Below are 23,945 nucleotides of genomic sequence, written 5' to 3'. Positions count from 1 at the left end.
AGCCCCCCTGGGAGCCCAGGGCTGCAGATCCTGAAGTCCCACTTCTTGCCTGACACCTGAGCCGCTGGTGTCTGTGAACCCCAGCTATCTGGATTTCAGACGGAGGCTCCACAGTCCTGTGTGTGAGCCCTCGGGACCTAATGCTGGATTTGGAATCTTTTGGTCATTCTCTATAATCTTCCTTAATGGGTCTTCTATTTGGGAAATCACGTGCTCCAAGCCTGGCTTTCCTGGCTTCTGAATACCCCATTCAAGGGGGACAGGAGTTCAGATGAGCTCTGGACATTTCTTCACCTCCTAGGACAACCTGCCCACTTACCATTACGGAGGAACCTGAAGTGTGTGCAGAAACCCATGACCAATGCATCCTGCGTGCACGTGCATGAGCACGCACACACACACACACACTCTTTGACTCTCTCCCCTGAGACGCCTCTCAGCCCCATCAAGAAAAGATGACCTCAGGCTCCCATCACCATAGAAAGTGAGAAAACTTTTTCAATGCCCACAAACAGGTTCCCCCAACTATTGCCAGAGAGGCACTCAGGTCCCTGGGTTATAGCTCTTCCATGCAAGGAAAGTGTGCTATAAACATCCTCGTTTCGTGTGACAGTTCTTACGCACATGAAAATTTATGTTGGCACCATGCCTGTTTCTGTAAAAAGTGGGTCATCACTAAAAAAGGTGGACAGATATGCAAAAATATTACAATCTCTACCTCTCTCAGAAGGTACTTAGCATCTGGTAGGTTGCTCAGGCCAGTGCAGATCTATGCAGAAGTTGTTTCCATGTGAGTTGATTTATGGTTGCAAGCAAGACCAGCCCACAGGGGTAGAGATAAACAGGAAAGTGAGTTATTAGGACAAAGGCACATTTGGCGCCCCACAGCTGAAACCTTCCCCGCTGAATGTGGCAGTTTCTTCAAGCTTGTCCTCCAGCATTTCCTTGTAGTGGCGTTTGAAGAAGCCAAGCTATCAGGGGAAATAAATGAGAAAAGCTGGGTAAGGCCGGGTGCAGTGGCTCACACCTCTAATCCCAGCACTTTGGGAAGCTGAGGAAGGTGGGTCACTTGAGGTCAGGAGCTGGAGACCAGCCTAGCCAACCTGGTGAAACCCTGTCTCTACTAAAAATACAAAAATTAGCTGGGCATGGTGGTGCACCTGTAATCCCAGGTACTCAGGAGGCTGAGGCAAGAGAATCGCTTGAACCCGGGAAACGGAGGTTGCAGTGAGCCGAGATCATGCCACTGCACTCCAGCCTGGGCGACAGAGCAAGGCTCCATATAAAAGAAGAAGAAAGGAGAAGAGAAAAAAAGAAAAGAAAAAGAAATAAAAGAAAGAAAAGCTGGGTAAGAGGGCAGGGAAGAAAATTGGGAATAAGAAGAAGCTGAGAGAGGAGAGGAGGCAACAACTAAGCTAACTTACATTTGTGTGCGAGAACCTTTATGTGAACAACAGCTATCATATATTGAGCATCTGCTGGCCCCAAGCACAGTAGGTACACACACGACCCGTGGCAGGACAGCATAGATCCAGGCAGATCTGTGCACATGCCCTGGCCTCATTTCTCTCTCACTTCAGCCACTCTGTGATATAAGCATTATTATCATTTCAAAAATGAGAAATGGTGGGGCACAGTGGCTCACGCCTGTAAACCCGGCACTTGGGGAGGCCGAGGTGGGCAGATCACATGAGGTCAGGAGTTCAAGACCAATCTGGCCAACATGGTGAAACCCTGCCTCTACTAAAAATACAAAAATTAGCCAGGTGTGGTGGCGTGTGCCTATAGTCCTAGCTACTTGGGAAGCTGAGGCATGAGAATCTTTTGAACCTGGGAGGTGGAGGTTGCAGTGAGCTGAGACTGTGTCACTGCACTCCAGTCTGGGCAACTGAGTGAGACTCCACCTCAAAAGAAAAAAGAAAAAAAAAAAAAAGAGAGAGAGAGAGAAACACGCTCAGAGAGGTGGAGCAACTTGCCTAACATTAAACAGTGAGTACATGATAGAACCAAAATGTGTGTCCAGGCCTGCCTGCCTCCACAGTCTGAGTTCTCACTATACCACCCAGTCTGTAGAAGGGCTTGGGTTGGATGCTGGTGGTGTCAAGAGTGGGATAAGGCCGAATGTGGTGACTCACGCCTGTAATCCCAGAACTTTGGGAGGCTGAGGCAGGCGGATCACCTGAGATCAGGAGTTTGAGACCAGCCTGGCCAACATGGTGAAACTGCGTCTCTACTAAAAATACAAAAAACTAGCCAGGCATGGTGCAGGCCACCTGTAATCCCAGCTACTTGGGAGGCTGAGGCAGGAGAATCACTTGAACCCGGGAGGTGGAGATTGCAGTGAGCCAAGATCACACCATTGCACTCCAGCCTGGGCAACAAGAGTGAAAACTCTGTCTCAAAAAAAAAAAAAAAAAAAAAAAAGAGTGGGATAAAACACTTGCCTTGTACAGTGTGGCTGTGATGAGCGCCAGCAGTAGCAGAGCCCCTACAGAGCTGCCCATGATGATGGGAATGGCGTTGTAGACCTCGTATTCTTCTAGCACCATCTCCATCTGATTCAGAGATCAGAGAGCGTCCAGCCTCCTGCCATCCCGGATGCCTCCCAGGTTCCCCAACCTTTAACTCCCTCCCCTCCTCCCTGAGGCTCTGCTCTAAGGGTTGAGACACAGCAGCACCCGTGCCCTGAGGGACAGCTGTCCTGCCCAGAGACCTTCACCCTCCTCCCCCAAGGCTTGCAAACCCCCACCCCTCCTCCCCCAAGGCTTGCAAACCCCCACCCAGCACTGCGGATGTAGCCCTAGGGGCCCTCTGTCCAGCCTGGTTGCTGCCCCCAACATGGTCTCTACCTGAGCTCTCATAAATGCCTCCTGTCCTGGAAGCTGGGAGTACACGGATGTGTCGAACGTAATTTCAGCCACACTCACGACCGACACCTTCTTCTGCGATGTCTGCAAAGGGGTTGGGGGAAGCTTGTGGAACTGGCTCTGGGGGAGGCTCAGAGCTCCAGGGATGCCCTGGCTTGTACATGGGCACAGACATGCCAGGTCCTGCCTGAGTCCAGGGCAGGTGCTCTGCCACTGCCCTCACACACCTGGCGGACCCAGCCGAAACTGAGGTTGCCCTTCAGGGTGAAATCCAGCTCCTCCTGGACGCTGAAGGAGGGGATGTCACAGCGGAACCGCAGGCAGCCAGCAATGGAGCAGTCCTGGGGGCAGAAGAGGGGTGAAGCTGAGGGGTTCTTCACTGAGGAGGGAACCATAGGTAAAAATATGGTCAGGTTTGGGGTGGGGAACAGATAAACAGTTATAGGACATGCACAGAACTCTGCGGCCTAGCGGTACATTTCTCGATATCCCTGGTGGGGGCTGATCTTGCGGTGGGGGTTCAGGGACTTTCTTACCAGCACGGGACTTCTTGAAATCTGGGTCAGGAAGTCAGAATGCTGGGGAGGTTTTCTCTCTGATACACAGGGGAGACTCTGGGGAGAGAGAGAAGCAGTTAGCCACAGAATGAGCAACATGTCCCTGGTAAGAGGCAGTGCCGTGCTGTGGGATGCCAGTCTGAAGAGAGAGGAGAGGCAGGCAGGTACCTGGGATGGGGCCTCCACGACCACATCCCACACGGCCACCCCGTTCAGCAGGACAGGAACCCAGAAGTTAATGCTGATGGACAGATCTCGCTGGCTGAGGTTATTCACCTGCAGGAAATCAAGGCAGAGTGTTATTGTGGTCTCTGGAGCCTCCCAAATGCCACTTCCCTCCTGGCCCTACCCCAGGCTCCTCTCCGTCTTCTCCACCGACTTCCAACTTTATCCACACTGTGGAAGGCGGACAAGGATACTCCCTAGACTCTCACGCGGTATCGATGCTCAGCCTCTTCCATTTTCTTCTCATCAGAGGTTGTAAAGTTGAAGTACTTGGTGGATTCTTCCTGTCTGGAGAGAGAGCCTGTGGGTGAAAAACAGCCCTGAAACTGTCCCCAGTTGTGCCCTGTCCTACTGCAGAGAGCTCAGTTTGGCCAGGCACATTTCTCAGGGAAATAATAATGGACATTATTTGGCTGGGTGCAGTGGCTCATGCCTGTTATCCCAGAACTTTGGGAGTCTGGGGCAGGAGGATCGCTTGAGCCCAGGAGTTCCAGACCACCTAGGGCAACATAGTGAGACCCCGTCCCTATTCAAAATAAACAAATAAAAGATGGTCCCACATAAACTTTGCTGCCTCGGCTTCAGCTCCTCTCCCTCCGATGTCCCTTGCCCCCATCACCCAGATCCACTAGCTCTGCCCTGCACACCTCTGGCTCTTTCATAGTCTCATGAGTTTGCTGAAGCTCTTCTCCTTGGAATGTTCTTACTATCTCCCGTTTTGGAAATTTACACTTAAAAACCCAACTTAAACCTCACCTCTCCTACATGGGGCAAAGGCATTTGCATTGCTTTCTCTAATCGTTAGTGGTTGGCCTCTGGTAATGCTTACAGAGATTGCAGCAGAACAAGTTAGCCTAAGGGGACTCTAGGAATGAGAGGTGGATCACTCAGGAAGACATGGAGTGAGGGCCACTTCATGGTGGGAATGAAGAAAATAGATTCGGCTGTCCTGGGGCAGGTGAGTAAATGTGAAGGAAGATGGTGCCTGTGCACAGCCTATGGAAGGGACATCAGTGTTCCAGGAAGCAGGTGGGGTCTTTCCACCCAGACTTCCTTCAGCAAACACAGGCTGTGTGGTCGGCACTGGGGGTTCAAGTTAAGCCATACTCCCTGGTTTTAGTAATAATGAGCAAGCTGGCCAGGCAAGGTGGCTCACGCCTGTAATCCCAACACTTAGAGAGGCTAAGGCAGGAGGATCGCTTGAGCTCAGGAGTTCGAGACTGGCCTGGGCAACATAGAGAGACCTCATTTCTGCAAAAACAAACCAACAAACAAACAAACATTAGCTGCACGTGGTGGCACACGCCTGTGGTCCCAGCTACTCAGGAGGCTGAAGCAGGAGGATTGCTTGAGCCTGGGAGGTCGAGGCTGCAGTGAGCTACGTTCACACCACTCCAGCCTGGGCAACAGAGTGAGACCCTGTCTCAAAACAAACAAACAAAAAGCAAAAGTAAGCAGAGCAGCAGAGGGGCCTGCACCTCGCACGCAGCAGCCAGCCCAGCCGCACAGAAACGGCCCCAGCAGCCCACCCCCCATCAGCCTGATGACTAAAAACACGGACTCCAGTGTCAAACTGCCTGGGTTCACATCTCAGGTCGACCACTTCCTACCTGAGTCACTGAGGCAAGCCGCTTCATGTCTCTGGAACCTGTAGCTTTTCACTCTTTAAAATGGGGATGCGAACCATAGCACCTCCCTGTAGGAGAGTTGTGACCAGGGCTTGGTAGTGCCCAGCACACAGGGAGTCCTCCATAAATCTTAGGGGTTTATTTTTCCCTAAGTATGCCGGTTTTCCTCTGTGCCTCCCACCCGAAACCCTTCTCTCTGTGCTTCTGTTTTCTCACCTTAAAATCTAGTTCTAGGGCCGGGCGCGGTGGCTCAAGCCTGTAATCCCAGCACTTTGGGAGGCCGAGACGGGCGGATCACGAGGTCAGGAGATCGAGACCATCCTGGCTAACACGGTGAAACCCCGTCTCTACTAAAAATACAAAAAACTAGCCGGGCGAGGTGGCGGGCGCCTGTAGTCCCAGCTACTCCGGAGGCTGAGGCAGGAGAATGGCATAAACCCGGGAGGCGGAGCTTGCAGTGAGCTGAGATCCGGCCACTGCAGTCCAGCCCGGGCTACAGAGCAAGACTCCGTCTCAAAAAAAAAAAAAAAAAAAAAAAAAAAATCTAGTTCTAAGCCTCTTTTCATTTTTAAAATTTTATTTTATTTTCATTTTAAATTTTTTTTGCGTAGAGATGGAGTCTCGCTATGTTGCCCAGGCTGGTCTTGAACTCCTGGGTTCAAGCCACCCTCACATTCATACCCATAATCCCAGCACTCAGCCTCCTAAAGTGCTGGAATTACAGGCATGAGCCACCATGTGCAGCCTAAGCCTGTTTTCAGATCGAAGTAACCCACTCAGCTTTCCCCAGTGCTTGGAGAGGCATGCCATATACGGCACAGGCATGGGCTCTGCAGCCAAACTGTCTGGGTCTGATTCCTGGTTCTGCTGCTCACTTGGAGATTGACAGGAACAAAGTATTTCACTTATTGATGTCTTTGTTGATGAAAATCGGGATAACAATATAATTATTGTGAGGATTAAATAAATGTAAATACATATAAAGTACTTAAGATGATGCAAGAAAACCACCTTAAAACAACAGCAACATACAACGATGCCTGACATTGGTATATATAACTGTAAGCTCTTATTGTAAGTATTTCCCTGTGGATAGAAAAGGAAACATACGTATGACTTGAAAAGACAATGACACTGCTTGATCTCCCTCGTTCCTTCCCCTAACAACTTAATACATCAGAAGCAACAGCAGCCAGGTGTGGTGGCTCACACCTGTAATCCCAGCACTTTGGGAGGCCATGGCGGGCAGATCACCTGAGGTCAGGAGTTCGAGACCAGACTGACCAACGTGGAGAAACCCTGTCTCTACTAAAAATACAAAATTAGCCAGGCATGGTGGTGCATGCCTGTAATCCCAGCTACTCGGGAAGCTGAGACAGGAGAATTGCTTGAACTTGGGAGGCGGAGATCTCAACATTGCACTCCAGCCTGGGCAACAAGAGTGAAACTCTGTCTCAAAACAAACAAACAGACAACAACAACAAATTAGCTAGATGTGGTTGTGCATGCCTGTAATCCAGCTACTCTGGAGGCTGAGGCAGGAGAATCGCTTGGACCTGGAAGGTGGAGGTTGTGGTGAGCCCAGATTGCACCAATGAACTTCAGCCTGGGTGACAGAGCGAGACTGTCTTTAAAAAAAAAAAAAAAAAAAAAAGCAATAGCAGCAAACTCTGTCCCACAGCAATGTTACAGGCTTTCAACCCAGTGTGTGGGATGCCTTGCTCTGCGTCCAGTCTGGCCTGCCCCTGCGCCTGCACCCACCTGAAGAGCCCTCTTGCCTTCAGCCCTACACTTGCCCTTCCTGCGCTGCCTCGGCCGGGCTCTTAGAGACCTTCCCAACAGTTTCTCACACCTCTGCCCCACTCTGAGTTTTATAGAAACCCGACCTTTCCTTTCCACTGTGTGGTGACAGACCATATCCTGTTGGGCACAAGCTCCCCAATTCAGGGTGCTCAGAAAAGCCTTGATCTCCATCTAGCAGCTTTGCTTCAGCACATTCACTTTTAATACAAAGGACAGGATGTGTTTCATGTTAAAAAAGGAAGCCTTCCTTTTGGAGGCAGAGGGGGAAAGGCACAGCCGTGGCAAAGTGTGTGTGTCCCACCAGCAAGTCGGTTTGAGAGAAGCAGCAAGAGCTATGGTATATATTATTAGGGTACAAATACACCAAGAATACATTCCGAGAAATTAATCGTAAGGCAATTTCTTTTTCTTTTTCTTTTCTTTTCTTTTTTTTTTTTTGAGACACAGTCTTCCTGTGTCACCCCCGAGCTGGAGTGCAGCAGCATGATCTCAGCTTACTGCAATCTCTGCCTCCCAAGTTCAAGCGATTCTCTTGCCTCAGCCTCCCCAGTAGCTGGGATTACAGGCATGTGCCACTGCACTGGGCTAATGTTTGCATTTTTAGTAGAGACAAGGTTTCACTATGTTGGCTAGGTTGGTCTTGAACTCTTGACCTCAGGTGATCCGCCTGCCTCAGCCTCCCAAAGTGTTGGGATTACAGGTGTGAGCCACTGCACCTAGCCTTAGGCAATTTCATCCTTGTGCAAACATCATAGGTTACACTCATGGAAACCTAGATGGTAGAGCCTACTGCACAGCTAGGTGATGTGGTGTAGCCTATTGCTCCTGGGCTACAAACCTGTGCAGCATGTTACTGTACTGAATATTGTAGGCAGTTGTAACACAGTGGAAAGTATTTGTGTATCTAGACATAAAAAAGGCAACGAGTTGCACTACAATGTTACAACTGTTATGGCATAAATAGGAGATTTTTCAACTCCATTATAATTTTAGGAGACCATCTATAGTAAATGTGGGTCCATTGTTGACAAAAACATTTTTTTTTTTTTCTTGAGACAGAATCTTGCTCTGTTGCCCAGGCTGGAGTGCAGTGGCGCGATCTCAGCTCACTGCAACCTCCACCTCCTGGGTTCAAGAGATTCTCCAGCCTCAGCCTCCTGAGTAGCTGGGATTACAGGCATGTGCCACCACGCCCAGCTAATTTTTTTTTTTTTTTTTTTTTTTTTTAGACAGAGTCTCACTCTGTCACCCAGGCTGGAGTGCAGTGGCATGATCTCTGCTCACTGCAACCTCCACCACCTGGATTCAAGTGATTCTCCTGCCTCAGCCTCCCGAGTAGCTGGAATTACAGGCACGTGCCACCACGCCCAACTAATTAATTATGTATTTTTAGTAGAGATGGAGTTTCACCGTGATGGCCAAACTGGTCTCAAATTCCTGACCTCAGTTGAACCACCTGCCTCAGCCTCCCAAAGTGCTGAGATTACAGGCGTGAGCTACCACGTCCAGCCCAGAAACATCTTTATGCAGCATAAACGTTATTATATATGGCTGTTCACCCACAAAGGCATCCCAAAACAGGAGAGCTTAGATGTGCATCATTGGAAGAGCAAGCTGGGACTCAGAGGGAGTACCAGGCGTAGAGGAAGGCCAGAAGTCCAAGGGGAGGGCCAGGGACTGGGCACCTGCTGATCACAGTGTAGACTGCGTACTTCACCGGGAGCTCCAGCTGGAAGGTGGCCTTGCTGCTTGAAGCCTTATTGTTCTCGCTAGAGAAAGAAAGGGGCGACCAATGGGAAGGAATCCAGGAGAGGGGTCTCTAGCCGGGGCATGAGATGGAGGGTGGGGGACACCCTGGCCTGTACCCACCTGCTTGCACTGGCCCTCATAAGCATCCTTTCTCCCAGGGTGGCCTTGTAGGAGACATCGAATGTGACTATGAAGGTGCTCTGATGGAAGGAGAAGGAAAGAATGGGGATAAAAGGAAGGGCATGGTGGAGTGAGGGACGGATTGGGACAAGGGAGGACAGTGATGGGGATTTCGGGGGAAGCACTGACGTTAGAACCCTCATGGAAGATGGGGTGGTTGACGCTGCAGCGGCTGCTCCTCAGGCCCTCATCCTCAGTGGGCACTGTCTCACATGCCAGGCGCAGGGCACGCTGATGGGGCTGCTTCTAGGAGAGGGGAATGAATTTTAAAAAGTTACCCGCATGCAGGTGTGGGCTTGATACACACAGCAATGGTGACACTGCAGAGCAGTAGGGAAAAGGACAGACTTTTCTTTTTTTTTTTGAGACGGATTCTCACTCTTGTCACCCAGGCTGGAGTGCAATGGCATGATCATGGTCCACTGCAACCTCCACCTCCCAGGTTCAAGCAATTCTCCTGCCTCATCCTCTCAAGTAGCTGGGATTACAGGTGCCTGCCGCCATGCCTGGCTAATATTTTTGTATTTTTAGTAGAGATGGGGTTTCACCATGTTGGCCAGGCTAGTCTCAAACTCCTGACCTCAGGTGATCCACCAGCCTTGGCCTCCCAAAGTGCTGGGATTACAGGTGTGAGCCACCTTGCCCAGGCAAGGACAGACTTTTCAATCAATTTCCATCAATGCCAGGAAAATTGACCCAAACAAAAAAAAGAAAAGAAAAGTAAAGAAAGAACAAGAGGAAGAGGAGGAGAAAGAAAAAAGAAGAAAAATAAATTGGATCCCTACCCCACTTCATAAATTAAAATAAATTCCAACTGGATTAAAGACTTAAATGTGAAAAAGCAAAACCATGAAGCTTTTGGAAGATAATATAGGGGGCTATTTTCATAACCTGGAAGTGTTTCTTAAACAAGACCCACACACAGGAAAAACATGGTCAGGCGTGGTGGCTCACGCCTGTAATCTCAGAATTTTGGGAGGCTGAGGCGGGAGGATTGCTTGAGCCCAGCAGTTTGAGACCAGCCTGGGCAGCATGGTGAGACCCTGTCTCTAAAAGAAATAAAAATAAAGAGTAAATAAATTAAAAATTAGCTGGGCGTAGTGGTGTGCACCTGTAGGCCCAGCTACTCAGAAGGCTGAAGTGGGAGAATTGCTTGAGCCCAGCAGGTCTAGGCTGCAGCAGTGAGTGGTGATTGTGCCACTGCACTCCAGCCTGGGTGACAGAGTAAGACTCCTTCTAAAAAAAAAAAAACAAAAAACAAAAAACAAGAAAAAACAAGAGAGGGAGGAAGGGAGGGATGGAGGGAGAGAGGGAGAAATATAAGGAAGTGATGACCACAAAGTCAGAATAGTGATGACCTTTGGGGAGAGGATGGAGCTGTGATGGGGAAAGGTACACGGGGAGGGGGTTCTGGGGATACTAGCAGCGATTTATTTCTTGACCTGGATGTTAACTCTATGGTTTGTTTAATATTATTCATTAAACTGTATATATGCTTTATGCACTTTCTCATTCTCTCTCTCTCTCTCTCTCTGTGTGTGTGTGTGTGTGTGAGAGAGAGAGAGAGAGAGAGAGAGAGAGAGAACATATCATCACAGAAGAATTTTGAAGAACACTCTCTAACTCCCAGGGCTACAGGGCAGGGGAGAGGCCCCCTCCCACTAGAGCCTACAGCAGTTGTTACCTGGGCTTCCAACACCCGTCGGTGGGACAACCCTGCTGGGTAGTAGAGGCTGACCACAGTTCCGTAGGAATCCTCGCCCGCATTCCACACAGTCACAATCACATTGAGCTCCAGGGAGCTCCCCACGGTCAGGATCTTCAGGCTGAAGGGAAAGGACTGGGAGTGGAACTCCACTGAAGGGAAAGGCTGGGAGTGGGACTCCACTGAAGGGAAAGGCTGGGAGTGGGACTCCACTGGAAATAGACGGGAACTGGGAAAGGCAGGGCAGCCCTGGAAACTCTGGCACTCTGGGCCGATAACACCCCAGTCAACATCACTTTTGTTAGAAAGAGAGCCAGAGAGCAGCACAAGCATCCCAGGAGGATGGGGGACTTGGAAGCCCGAGTGTCCGGATATGAAAGGAGTTACAGCTCACCCTGAGAAGCTGAGGGTGACACCCAGGTCCCCTTCACAGAGGCCATCTTGCCCACAGTTCTTCTCAAAGGGGAGCTGCAGCAAAACAGTACATTCTGTTCCCATCTGACGTCTTAGTCTTTCTCCAAGCCCCTCCTTCAAAGCACCCACCAACATTGAGCATTACTAAGCCACTGCCCCCAGCACTTTGCTAGACACCAACAAGGGGTGCAGGTGCGGTTTGGAGGTTGGCATATAAAAGAAAAATAGGACAAGATCCTTGGCTTCAAGGGACATAAAGTTCAGTTGAGTCACATCCAGCTTATCCTGGAACAATTATTCCACAAACATTATTAAGTGCCAATAATTGTGCAGGTTCTGGGTTGGGTGAGGGCTGAAGGAAGGTGGAAACGACAGGCAAATTCAACATGGTTCCTATGCTCAAGGAAACTACAGTCCCAAGACAGCCTCAAATGTAGATGCAGATGGTTATAACAGCTGTGTGATACCTGCTATGGCACCACCTTGGTGTAACAGGGACCAGAGAAGGAGCGGCAGCTGCTGAGTGTGGCCTTCAGAAGAGAGGGAGGTGAGGCTGGAGCTTCGCGGGGAGAGGGGAAGAGAAGGCAGAAGGCAGTGTTTTCCAAATGAGGGGCGAGAAAGGAACAAAGGCACAGAGGTAGGAATGAGGAAACTTGGGAGGGATATGGAAATGAACAAGAGAGTCTGTGCTAGGGAAAAGTGGGAATCGCCTGGGATGTGAGGTGGAAGCAGGGCCTAAGACTAGAAGAGAGAGCAAGGCTGGTGCATTTACTAAAAGCATGCCTACTAAGGGGGAGTGGGATGCTGTGAAGCCAGAGAAGCCAGGAGGCCAAGTCAGAGAGGACATCAGAGGGAAGGACCGGGGTCTTTGTAAATGCAAGGGGGATTACGCAGGGGAGTGAAAAGCCTAGATTTGCATTTTAGGGCCAGTTGATTTTAGCTCCTCTATGGAAAATGGGTGGGAGGGTACAGGAATAGATAGGGAAACCACTTTGTGTTGACTCTGGTGTAGGTAGGAGAGAATCGAGGGGCTGGGGGAAGGCAGCAGCTGGGACCAGGAGAAGAATGGGGTGGACTTCAGGTCAGTCCTGGAGACAGAACCCACAGGCCTGGGTGTGAGGAGGAGGGGAGAGACTGGAGTCAGGTTTCTGGGCTGGATGTGGTTGAGTGATTGGGAGCTACAGTGGATTCTTAAGTGCATGGAGACAAAATGAAGTCAGCACATCCCTGGGACTTCATTGGAAGACTCACAGAAGCAGTGAAGAGGTCTCCTGAGCCCATGGCCAGCACAGGGCGCAGGTTCTGTGGGGAGGGGATGGGCTCTCTCACCAGCGAGAAGTTGAGGTGCAGAATGATGGGGCTCACCACGTCCTCCACACAATCCTGAGGGAGAACAGGCTTTCAAGAACCTGCAGTCCTCCACACTCCACAAGTCCTCCTGCGCCACATCCACTCCCCACTGCCCTGACAGTGCCCCTCCAAGAGGTGGAGCCAGGTGCTCCTGCCCCAGCTTTCCTCTCTCCAGCCCCAACATCCTAACCCATCCCACCTCGCTCTGCAGAGAGCGGGGGTGCTCCAGGCCACCCTTGGGCTCCTCCTCCCTCCCCCTTCTCAGAACCCAAAGTCCTCACTTTCAAAAGCAGCTTCAGGGTTTCACAGTGAACCCCCAGTCCCAGGGTTTTTCTTCGAGTCAAAGTCGGGTTCTTGGTTTCATCGAAAATGGCACGAGAAGTCAGACGGCCTGGGTCCAGTGCCAGATCAAACCTGACAGAGCTTTGGACGTCACCTGAAGTGCAGGGCAGAGTGGAAAATGAAAAGGCAGAAATAACCTAGAATGCTCTGTTTTCATTTATTTGTTCATGCAATACGTGTTTGCTGGACACCTTTACGGGCCGTGAACTGTACCACGTGCTGGGGATACATGTGGAGAAGATAAATGGACACATGGATGATGGATGGATGGATGGATGGATGGCTAGATAACAGATAAATAGATGATAGATTAAATAGGTGATAGATGATAGAAAATAGATGATAGATTTGGTAGATGAGAGATTAGATAGGTGATAGATCAGATAGATAGAGGATAGATAATAGGTGATAGATGGGTAGATAGATGATAGATTAGATAGGTGATAGATTAGATTAATAGATAATAGATAGATGATAGATTTGGTAGATAGATGATAGATTAGCTAGCTAGATGGATATGGCCCCACTCTCACGAAGCTCACAATCTAAGAGAGAAACCAAGCACATGGGCCGTGATGTCACAGCGTGATCAGTGCAAGGGGAGGCTCTCCTGTGGTTCTAAAGATAGCACGCTCGCTGGACCTGGCCATGCTGCCATCCCAGATGGACCAAGGCTAAGCAGCCACCCAGAGAACGAGCAGGAACCAGGTGAGGAGTGGGGAGAACGTCTGGGACCGTGGAGATAGGGCCTAAGACTGGAAGGGAGAGCGAAGCTGGCGCATTTGCGAAAAGCGTGCCTAATAAGGAAGAGTGGGATGCCATGAGGCCAGAGAGGCCAGGAGGCCAAGTCAGAGAGGGCATTGGAGGGAAGGACTGGGGTCTTTGTAAATGCAAGCGGGGGTTACACAGGGGAGTGAGGAGCCCAGATTTACATTTTAGGACCAGTCGACTCTAGTTCCTCGGTGGAAAATGGGTGGGAGGGTACAAGAAGAGATATGGTAACTGCTTCATGTCGTGACTTTGGTGTAGGTGGAAGGGAATCAGGGGCTGGGGGAAGGCAGCGGCTGGGGCCCAGGAGAAAACTGGGTGGACTTCACGTTAACCCTGGAGACAGAACCCACAGGCCCAGGTGTGAGGAAGAGGGGAGAGAATGAGCCAGGTTTCTGGCATAGGTGTTGAGTGGATGTGGAGGTGAGATTGGTTCCTGGGCCCATCCCATCCTCAGGATGGCATTGGGGCTTCTAATGGGATGAGGGGCCGGGGCACCTTTATGGGGGAAACACACCTAGCTGGTCCAGTGAGCTTTTCTGGATGGTGAGACAGATGGTGGCGTCCCCAGCTTCCAGGGCACTGGGCCCTTCTTCCCAGCACCAATACACAGACTTGGCCACCTCTCCGGGGCTGAATCTCATGGTCACCCCCACTTTCAGCACTGGCAGACTCCTGAGGGGCAGGGTAGTGGGGAGGACAGAACACTGGCTTCTGGGAGGATAACAAGGCAGTGGGGGCCAGCACCAGTGAATCAGACACAGCACGGGAGGGCAGGATGTTGGGGAGTTGCTACCTGAGCAGGAGCACATGGCCCCGGGCCCCCACGGCCAGGTCCATCAGTCCGTCCTGGGTGAGGTCCTGACCCCCGCTCAGCGCCTGCCCAAAATACTGCAGCCTGGGGGAGAGCTGGGAGCCGGCGATCCGCTGGCCAGAAGAGAAAAGGGTAAATCAGGCTGGAAGGTGGGGGAAGAAGCTGGAAATAAGTAACAAGGGGAATATGGAGGTAGGACCGTGGGAAAGGGAGAGAAGGGGTGAGTCGTGAACAGACGTCACCAATAAGAGCCTGAAAAGAGGAGGTAGGAGTCGGAAGATGATTGCTAAGAAACAGATATAGGAGTAGAGATTGGAAGGGTGTCCTGGTGAACCAAGTGTCATTCATTCAATCAGTCTCTAGTTCCAGTTCTGACTCCTCCACATATGAGCCACGAGGCCGTGGGCAAGGACTCAATCTTTCTGTGCTTCCATCTGCTCATCTTTCCAGCGACCCGCTGGTCAGAGAGATGGGAGAGGCGGAAGTCAAACGGAGGCGATGTGAAAGGTTTGAGAAGAGAGATTTGGAAAAGAGATTGTGGTGAAAGAGGATCTGAAGAGAGAAATTGGAAAGGAGAGATGTGGGGATAGAAATTGAAAGCAAATAGGCCGGGTGGCTCACGCTTGTAATCCCAGCACTTTGGGAGGCTGAGGCGAGCAGATCAGCCTGACCAATGTGGTGAAACCCCATCTCTACTAAAAATACAAATATTAGCCAGGTATGGTGGCACACACCTGTAATCTCAGCTACTCGGGAGGCTGAGGCAGGAGAATTGCTTGAACCCAGGAGGCAGAGGTTGCAGTGAGCCAAGATTATGCCACTGCACTCCAGCCTGGGCGACACCGTGAGACTGTCTCAAAAAAAATAAAAAAGACAGAAAGCAAACAGGGTGAGGACCTTGGGATCCCCAAACAGAGAATGGGGCTCTTTGGGTCCAACCCGTCATGAGAGTAAAGGTTGGTGAGGAACTAAGAGCATAATAATAGGCGTAGAATATATTTGTGTATTCATCCCTGGTCAGGTCACTCATGAACCTTCAGTGAGTGCAGTGGTGATTGCCTTAGCACTCTCACTGTTATTTCTACAAGAAGACTAAGGAGTTGGTTTTATCATTTCTGCATTTTATAGAAAGAAACTAAGGCTGACCAAGGCTGTCAGTCACCTGCCTAAGGCCACACAGCTCAGGATGGCTGGCCAGGCCAGGGATTTGAACTGACTTCTGACCTCAAAACCTGCTCTCCTAACCATTAAGCTGCCCACACAGATGGAAGGCTTTCCAGAACAGAGGAGAGAAGAGAGAAGACGTGTGCTTAGCTGATGAACCACTGAAACAAGGAAGGGAATGGTGACAGAGACAGGAGGCTGCGTTCAGTGAACTCAGGACATGGGAAAGAGCTGGGACTGGAAGAGGCTGAAGACAGGGGCCTCACCTGGCTGTGGGAGGGGCTGATGCTGGATTCTGAGGCTCCGTGAAACAGGTAGACAGCACCCCGGTTCTCCTGCTCTCCCGGCGCCCCAATGGCCACGTCCGACAGCTTGTCCCCATTCACGTCCCCCAACACTGTCAGGGCTGCCCCAAAGCGGCCCCAGGGGTGGCCCTGCTCCCCACAGAGAACAGCTTCACACTGCCACTGCACCCTCTGCTGAACACAAGCAGTGTGAGACCCCGACCCAGGCGACCCCTCCACCCACACCGGACCCCACTCAGCCCAGGTCCCATCAGCCACTCACCCCCCTGGGCAAGGGACACACGGAAACCTGGCCCCCTCGGGTCTGCTCGTAGTAATGGGGGGCCCCGATGAGGATCAGGTCAGTGCTGCCATCACCATCCACATCCACAGAGCAGAGGGAGGCCCCGAAGTAGGAGCCGATCTGGGGGGCAGAGCCTGGGTCATGCTGCCTGTCCCCACCAGAGGCAGCCCTGTGGGCAGGTCCCACCTCTCCCCAGGTACCAGGACCTCCCCCAAAGTCCCCAAAGCCCCTCCATCCTCTCCCCGGCCCCGGCCACTGCCCCCACCCTCATCTTCCCCTCTGGCTCCTGTCACGCCCAACCTGCGTCCCCGTGACTTCGGCCTTCAGCCTCCATTGCCTGGACACCTCGGTGAAGATGGCAGCCTTCCCGGTGTGCTGGTAGCGGGGGGCCCCCAGGACCAGGCTCTGCACCCCCTTCCATAGAGCTAGCTCAGTGGAGTAACCTGAGGGGCCCAGGTCTCAGCACAAAGGCCCCCATTCCCCCCACCCAGAACCCTGGACCCCACCCCAGGCAGCGCAGCCCCCTTCTCCCCTCCCCAGAACCCTGGACCCCACCCTGGGCAGCACAGCCCCCATCTCCCTCTCCAGAACCCTGGACCCCACCCTGGGCAGCGCACCTCCAACCTGTCCCCAACCCCTGGCCGTTTCTCACCGAGGTAAGAGTCCCTCATGTCCACATTCTCCTGAGACATGTTGATGAAGGTGGGGTTCATATTTGGGGGATACAGGAAGGCACCTCCAGACCAGCTAAAGCTCCCCACAGCCCCCAGGACGAGGCCATCCTGGGAGGAAAGAATTCCAGGGCTGGGCAGAGACTGGAGCAGGAAGACAGTATGTCCTAGAGACACGCCTGCCGCCCGCATCACTTGCCATCCAGGCCTTTCTTCTCTGTCTTCCCAGCCCTCACCAGCAGCCTCTGTCCCCACAGCCACTGCTCCGCCAGCTCACTCTCCTCTCACTCACCACCCTGTCTGCCCCCGCTGTGCTCACCGCTGCCCCTCTGTCTACTGCCCCAGGGCCAGGCTTCCCCAAACCCAAATGTGCAGGCACCCCTGCTGGAAAACCATCGCCAATGCCCTTCCGGTGGCACCTAGGACCCTTCCCCAGCAAAGCCATGGAGCCTCCCTCTGTTCCAAAGCACATCAAGCCTTTGGCCGGGACACCTCCCTCCCCTTCCAGGGACTCAGCTCATTTCCCCTCCCTGGAAGAGTCAACTTCAACTTCACCTTTTTTTTTTTTTTAAACAGGCTGTTGCTCTGTCACGCGGGCTGTGACGCAGTGGCACAATCGTAGCCCGCTGCGGTCTTGAACTCCTGGACTCATGCAATCCCTCCTGAGGAGTTGAGACCACAGGCACGTGCCACCATGCCTGGCTAATTTTTTAATTTTTTGTAGAGACGGGGTCTCACTATGTTGCCCAGGCTGTTCTCAAACTCCTGGCCTCAAGTGACCCTCCCACGTCAGCCTCCTAAAGTGCTGGGATTACAGGTGTGAGTCACTATGCCCGGCTGGAAAAGTCCACGTCAATGTCGCCTCCTCTGTGAGGTCTTCCTCAGCTCCTTCAGGGAGCCACAGGCATTTCCTCCTGGGTATACTTTCTTTATTGCTTTTTTGAACTTTTGATATGGATAATTTAGAACACATATAGAAGTAGAAATCAATGTATAATGAACCCCCAAGTACGTGTGACCTACCTTCAGTGATCAATTCCTGACCAATCTTGTTTCATTTCACCACCCGCTAGACACCCCCAAATTACTCTGAAGTAAACCCGTCCGGGGTTTGTTTTGTTTTGTTTTGTTTTGTTTTGTTTTGTTTTGTTTTGTTTGAGACAGAGTCTCGTTCTGTCACCTAGGCTGGAGCGCAGTGGCACGATCTCGGTTCAGTGCAACCTCTGTCTCCCAGGTTCAAGTGATTCTCCTGCCTCGGCCTCCCAAGTAGCTGGGATTACAGGCGCAAGCCACCATGCCTGGCTGATTTTCTTGTATTTTTAGTAGAGACAGGGTTTTGCCATGTTGGCCAGGTTGGTCTCAAACTCCTGACCTCAAGTGATCCGCCCGTCTCAGCCTCCCAAAGTGCTGGGATTATAGACGTGAGCCACAGTACCCGGCCCAATCTGGATCCTTTGAACACACATGCACTTTGAAACCACATCTTTGATCCCACCTGGTCCTTCTCAGCCTCCAGCCCTCTGCTTCCAGGCTGCCTGGGCTCCCTGGGCTCTGGCAAGCCCCTCTCTCTCCCTCCGAGAACCTGGACCCAGGTCTGCCTGGCACTTGCTTTGTCCCATGCCCAGAGCAGTCTCCCTTGATTTGTTCAGGGCTGGCCTTTTCCATTACTGAGACTCCTCTGGCCATCTCTCTCTCTACCCTGATGCTCAGTGCTGTCTGAGAGGCTCTTGCTTACTGTCTCCTCCACTAGAATACGTGATCCTTGAGAGCAGGAACCCAGGCCACCCTCTTCCCTGCTGTGCTCCTGGCCCCTAACATACAGCGTGGGGGCCTCTCCCCAGTGAGAGGGTGAAATTGAGGACAGGGTCTGATCTTGTTTATGTCTGGCTCCCAGCCCAGGGTGAGCACAGAATTGATATCCAAGAGCTGTGGATTGAGGGCAGACTCTACCCACCATTGTGAGGGCTGCACTGAAGCCTTCTTGGGACATCTCATGCTGGAAGGAGCTGCTTGCCCTGGACTGGGTTCCTGTAGGGAAACAAGTCAGTGAAGTTCCTAGAAGCCGTGAGACACATGAGGACTCAGAACACAGGGAGGAGAACATGATCTGAGGCTTGGGTTCTGGAGAGCAATTTTGAGTGACTTGTGAACAGGAATGGCCCATCAAGACTGCGCGGGACAGGCCAGGAGCAGTGGCTCATGCCTGTAATCCCAGCACTTTGAGAGGCTAAGGTTGTCGAATGACCTGAGGTCAGAAGTTCGAGACCAGCCTGGCCAACATGGCAAAACCCCACCTCTACTAAAAATACAAAAATTAGCTGGGCCTGGTGGCACATGCCTGTAATCCCAGCTACTCGGGAGGCTGAGGCAGGATAATCACTTGAACCCAGGAGGTAGGGGTTGCAGTGAGCCAAGATCGTGCCACTGCACTCCAGCCTGGGGACAAAGTGAGACTCCGTCTCAAAAGAAAAAAAAAGAAAAAAAAAAAAAAAGACTGCGCGGGACAATTGGGTGGGGACCCCTTGGCTACCAGGAGCCCTCTTGCTCCCGTTTACCCTCAACTGCATAGATCTTCTCATGCAGCTGCTTCTGGATGCTGCTAAGGGCTGCAAAGTTGTCCACCTTGAACACGTGGTCCTGTGGAGGCGCTGAGCCGATGGTGTTCAGCTCCTGCCTGGCGGTGGGTTCCTGGAAAGCGTGTCCCACCTGCAGCAGAGAGGCAGCTGAGGAGGAGGAGCCCAGCAGCACTGCACCTGCAGGAGGTGCCCCCTGAGCCTGGGGCAGGGGCGAAGAAGAGGCGCACCCCGATAGCGTAGCGAATGATGCCAGCCTTCTCTGCCTGGGGGATGACATCTCTGTATTCCAGGGGGTCTTTGTATTTCTGCCCATCTGTGATGACAATGAGGATCTTCTTGGCACTTTTGCGGGCCCCGTTCTTATGATGAAATAGCTGTGTCCTGTCAGGGAGGAAAGGAAGATGACTCTACTGAGATGTGACTCTACTGGAAAGATCATTTGCCGTGCTCTCATCTGGAGAGGCTGCGGAGTCCTGGCACCCTCACATTCTATCAGGCATGTTAAGGAACTGATTTGGCCATTTTTGGTTTTCTTTTGAGACAGAGTCTCACTCTGATGCCCAGGCTCTGGAGTGCAGTGGCGTGATCTCGGTTCACTGCAACTTCCACCTCCCAGGTTCAAGCGATCCTCCTGCGTCAGCCTCCTGAGTAGTTGGGATTACAGGCGCCCACCACCATAACCGGCTAATTTTTGTATTTTTAGTAGAGATGAGGTTTTACCATGTTGGTCAGGCTGATCTCAGACTCCTGACCTCAAGTGATCCACCAGCCTCAGCCTCCCAAAGTGCTGGGATTACAGGCGTGAGCCACCGTGCCCAGCTAATTTGGCCATTTTTGAAAGCCACACAAACCATAATTAGATCAATAATAAAGGAAGTCACATTCTTTGTTTCTAAATTCTATCCAAGGCTGAACTCTCTTCCTCAGAGGAAGTGTGGTTCAAAGCAGGGGCTTTGGAATCAGACACACTTTGGGGATGGGACTTAACCTCTCCGGGCCTCTGCCTCTCTCCATGTATGATGAGGATGACTGTGCTGTAGCTGTCTCTAAAGATGGCCCCCAGTGAACCACACCTGGTTCCCTCCCACAGTGGACCTGGCCTCGCTGAGTCCCACTCTCATCAGTAGCATGTGGTGGAAGTGACACCATGCCAATCATAGGTCTCAGAAGCCTTGGTTTCTTTTGCTTTTGCACTTTTGGGAGCCCTGAGCCACAATGAGAGAAGTCTGGCTGCCCTATTGGAGGCACCCATGGAGTGGTCACATGGAAGAAGGCCACCCACCGGAAGTAAGAGGCTCAGCCATCCCCACCAAGCCTGCCTTCCAGCATATCCCCCCCAGGCACCAGACACTAGCTTAGTGCTGGGTTGTTTAACCCACTTAATTTGGGGATGGTTTGTTAGGCAACAGTAGATAACTAAAACAAGTAGTGTCAGGTTATCCCGAAGATTAAACAAAGTCAAGCTTTTACAGTGAATGGCCTGTGGGTGACTACTAATTAGATGACAGCTGTAACAAACAATTAAACATGTACCTATCGGCCGGGCACAGTGGCCCACACCTGTAATCCCAGCACCTTGGGAGGCCAAGGTGGGAGGATCACGAGGTCAGGAGTTTGAGATCAGACTGACCAACATGGTGAAACCCCATCTCTACTAAAAATACAAAACTTAGCCAGGTGTTGTGGCACGTGCCTGTGGTACCAGCTACTCAGGAGTCTGAGGCAGGAAAATCGCTTGAACCTGGGAGGCGGAGGTTGCAGTGAGCTGAGATCACGCCATTGCACTCCAGCCTGGGCGACAGTGAGACTCTGTCTCAAAAAAAGAAAAAAAAAAAAAAAAAAAAAAAAGTAACTGCCTGCTCATGTAACTCTATAAACTCAGAGCAAATACACACAGGTGCCAAATATGATATTGGAAATAACCCAAATATCCAACACTGGGGAAAAGGTTTAGCCAGTCATGACCTAGCCTGTTAGTAGACACAGCCATTTCAAAGGAAAGCAGTTTGGGAGGCCGAGGCAGGAGGATCTCTCGAGGGCCAGAGTTCAAGACCAGCCCGGTCAACATAGCAAGACCCCATCTCTACAAAAAATATTTTTAAAAATTAGCCAGATATGGTGACATGCACCTGTGATCCCAACTCGGGAGGTTGAGTCAGGAGGAGGCTGCAGTGAGCCATGATCGTGCCACTGCACCCCAGCCTGGGTAACAGAGTGAGACCTATCTCAAAAAAAAAAAAAAAGAAAGAAAAAGGAAAACAAAAAATTGTGGACCTAGATGAGGTGGGGAAAAAACCCAAACAGGATGAAAATAGTTTCTGCCCTGAATGTGACCATACAAAATAAGCCTGAATAAAGATGAGGATGGAAGTGGCATTGTGCTATGCGGCTGAGATTTATTGATTCACTTGCAAGTATCCCTTGATGTTACTAAAATACTGTAGGGTGGTTGACTAGAGGGACTGTGGGTAATATAATACTTCTTTTTAAAAAAGTTTCCTTACTGTTACTGCCATTTGGGTTTTGCCTTTTTTTTTTTTTTTTTTTTTTTTTTTTTGGTAATAAAACTTCTTTTTAAAAAAAAGAAGAAAAGAAAGAAAGGGAAGAAAAGAAGGAAGAGAAGGAAGAGGCTGAGCGTGGTGGCTCACACCTGTAATCCCAGCATTTGGGAGGCCGAGGTGGGCAGATCACTTGAGGTCAGGAGTTCGAGACCAGCCTGGCCAATATGGTGAAACCCCATCTCTACTAAAAATACAAACATTAGCCAGGCGTGGTGGTGCAGGCCTGTAGTCCCAGCTGCTCAGAGGCTGAGGCAGGAGAATTGCTTGAACTGGGAATACAAAAATTTGCCGGGTATGGTGGTGTGCACTTGTAATCCCAGCTACTTGGGAAGCTGAGGCAGGAGAATCGCTTGAACCCAGGAGATGGAGGTTGCAGTGATCCAAGATTGTGCCATTGCACTCCAGCCTGGGCGACAGAGTGAGACTCTGTCTAAAAAAAACAAGAGAGAGAGAGAGAGAGAAGGAAGGAGGGAAGGGAGGGAAAGGAGGAAGGGAAGAAGGGAGAAAGGGAAGAAAGAAAGGAGGGAAGGAGAAAGGGAGGAAGGGAAGGGAAGGGAAGGGAAGGGAAGGGTCGGCGGCAGGGAGGTCCAATCCTTGGCTGAGTCCAGCCCTGAGATGGGCTTGGCTCTGGGGAGCAGAGGCTGCTGGGAAATTCCCTGCACTCTGGGCTTGAGAGCATCACTGGAGTTGGTGAGAACCACTTGGTCACCTCTGCCTCATTCATTTTTTCTCCCAGGCTCCACCACTGGAAGAACTTTGAGGGGTGAGGTGGAGACTCCGGGAGGGGGACACTCCTGTGTTACTTTAATCTTACAGGGCAGACGGAGGCCTTCCTCTGGGTTGCTGAGTCACAGGGGGCCACCGTTCAAGGCAGAAGATCCTCCCAGAAGTAAAGATGGTGCGTTTGGCAGGAGCATCTCTTGCTTAAGCCAAATTCTAGCAGCACCCCATGGCCGCTCCCAGGGGTGTGTGCAGGAAGCCAAGGATCCCCGACCTTCAGCCCAGCTCCTTCCCACAAGAACCACATGCCCTTCTCGGGGGCCCCACCTCCTACATCATTTTAGGCATAGACCGCTTGTGCATAAGGCAGGCCCATGGTGAGTGCCTGAGTAGCACAGGGGTTGCGCAGGGGTGAGGGATGCAGGGGAGGAGGTGAGTAGGGAGAAAGGCACCAGGACGACCTTGGGTGACAATTCCTGAGTCCCTGACTGCTCCATTCTCTGATAACACCTCAGGCATTTATCTGACACCTCCTGTGTGCCCCGAGCTGAGCACCCCATACGCATGATCTCAATCCTAAGCTGTGAGCTTATCCTCATCTGAGAGTCACTGAGACTTAGAGCCCATCACTCCCAGGGTTACACCCAGAGTAGCTCGTGGGGAGCCAGGATGGAAGCCTGATGTGTCTGAGCCAGAGCCCAGGCCTCTGGCTGCTGTGGGGTGGGGAGGGGTTCTGGGATCCAGGCTCTGCAGAACCAGGCAAAGGGGAGGCACAGCTGCAGAGGAGCCTAGTCCTATATTAGGGAGACCAGCAGTGAGGCAGCCAGGAGCACCCCGGGGGGAGGTTCTCCCTGCAGCCCTGACATGCCCCTTAGTAGCCCCTTTCCCCGGAGCCTCCCTCAACCTCTGAGAAGAGCTGTGCTGACCCAGGGCCAGGGTTAGGAAGTGGGGGTGGCAGCCACATTGGCAGGCCGGGGTTGGGAGTGCTTACACCACTTGCAGGATGCCCGTGGCTGTGAATGTCAGGCCTTTCAGTTGGACGATGGGATCCACCAGGCTCTGCTGGCTCCGGCTGGTCCGGAATTGGGTGAAGGTGAAGTGGATCTTCAGGAAGTTTGAGTACTGCATCAGTGCGAACTGCAAAGGCCAGCGGGGAGGGTCCAGGGTTCAGTGCCTGTTTCTATTGTTTATTTTAATTTTTTGTAGAGACAGGGTCTCTCAAGCTCCTGGCCTCAAGTGATCCTCCTGCCTCAGCCTCCCAAG

General features: G+C 51.6%; 1 protein-coding gene across 3 annotated transcripts in view; it reads right to left on the bottom strand.

Moving 5' to 3' along the window:
• Nucleotides 1–160: 160 nt before the first annotated feature.
• Nucleotides 161–23,945, bottom strand: part of ITGAD (integrin subunit alpha D) — a 33,631-nt gene continuing 9,846 nt past the window's right edge. Inside the window, exons 7-30 of one of the 3 annotated variants that reach the window (XM_007990759.3) lie at nucleotides 23,674–23,819; nucleotides 19,629–19,782; nucleotides 19,381–19,531; nucleotides 18,780–18,853; nucleotides 16,807–16,936; nucleotides 16,455–16,597; nucleotides 16,134–16,274; nucleotides 15,833–16,042; nucleotides 14,385–14,515; nucleotides 14,106–14,263; nucleotides 12,760–12,914; nucleotides 12,380–12,511; nucleotides 11,109–11,182; nucleotides 10,694–10,835; nucleotides 9,139–9,255; nucleotides 8,950–9,029; nucleotides 8,766–8,849; nucleotides 3,859–3,937; nucleotides 3,593–3,700; nucleotides 3,404–3,481; nucleotides 3,095–3,208; nucleotides 2,850–2,951; nucleotides 2,445–2,555; nucleotides 161–971 (exon numbers count right to left, since the gene is read on the bottom strand). In XM_007990759.3, coding sequence (XP_007988950.3) covers nucleotides 858–971; nucleotides 2,445–2,555; nucleotides 2,850–2,951; nucleotides 3,095–3,208; nucleotides 3,404–3,481; nucleotides 3,593–3,700; nucleotides 3,859–3,937; nucleotides 8,766–8,849; nucleotides 8,950–9,029; nucleotides 9,139–9,255; nucleotides 10,694–10,835; nucleotides 11,109–11,182; nucleotides 12,380–12,511; nucleotides 12,760–12,914; nucleotides 14,106–14,263; nucleotides 14,385–14,515; nucleotides 15,833–16,042; nucleotides 16,134–16,274; nucleotides 16,455–16,597; nucleotides 16,807–16,936; nucleotides 18,780–18,853; nucleotides 19,381–19,531; nucleotides 19,629–19,782; nucleotides 23,674–23,819 — 2,928 coding nt within the window. In that variant the 3' untranslated portion in view covers nucleotides 161–857. The remainder of the gene's footprint in view (nucleotides 972–2,444; nucleotides 2,556–2,849; nucleotides 2,952–3,094; nucleotides 3,209–3,403; nucleotides 3,482–3,592; nucleotides 3,701–3,858; nucleotides 3,938–8,765; nucleotides 8,850–8,949; nucleotides 9,030–9,138; nucleotides 9,256–10,693; nucleotides 10,836–11,108; nucleotides 11,183–12,379; nucleotides 12,512–12,759; nucleotides 12,915–14,105; nucleotides 14,264–14,384; nucleotides 14,516–15,832; nucleotides 16,043–16,133; nucleotides 16,275–16,454; nucleotides 16,598–16,806; nucleotides 16,937–18,779; nucleotides 18,854–19,380; nucleotides 19,532–19,628; nucleotides 19,783–23,673; nucleotides 23,820–23,945) is intronic. The other 2 variants (XM_073015326.1, XM_073015327.1) reach the window with 2 other exon arrangements.

This window comes from Chlorocebus sabaeus, chromosome 5 (assembly GCF_047675955.1).
Source record: "Chlorocebus sabaeus isolate Y175 chromosome 5, mChlSab1.0.hap1, whole genome shotgun sequence".
In the NCBI taxonomy this organism is placed as follows: domain Eukaryota; kingdom Metazoa; phylum Chordata; class Mammalia; order Primates; family Cercopithecidae; genus Chlorocebus; species Chlorocebus sabaeus.
The sequence above is the reverse complement of the archived record's forward strand: the minus strand, read 5'-3'. Positions and strand labels throughout refer to the sequence as shown.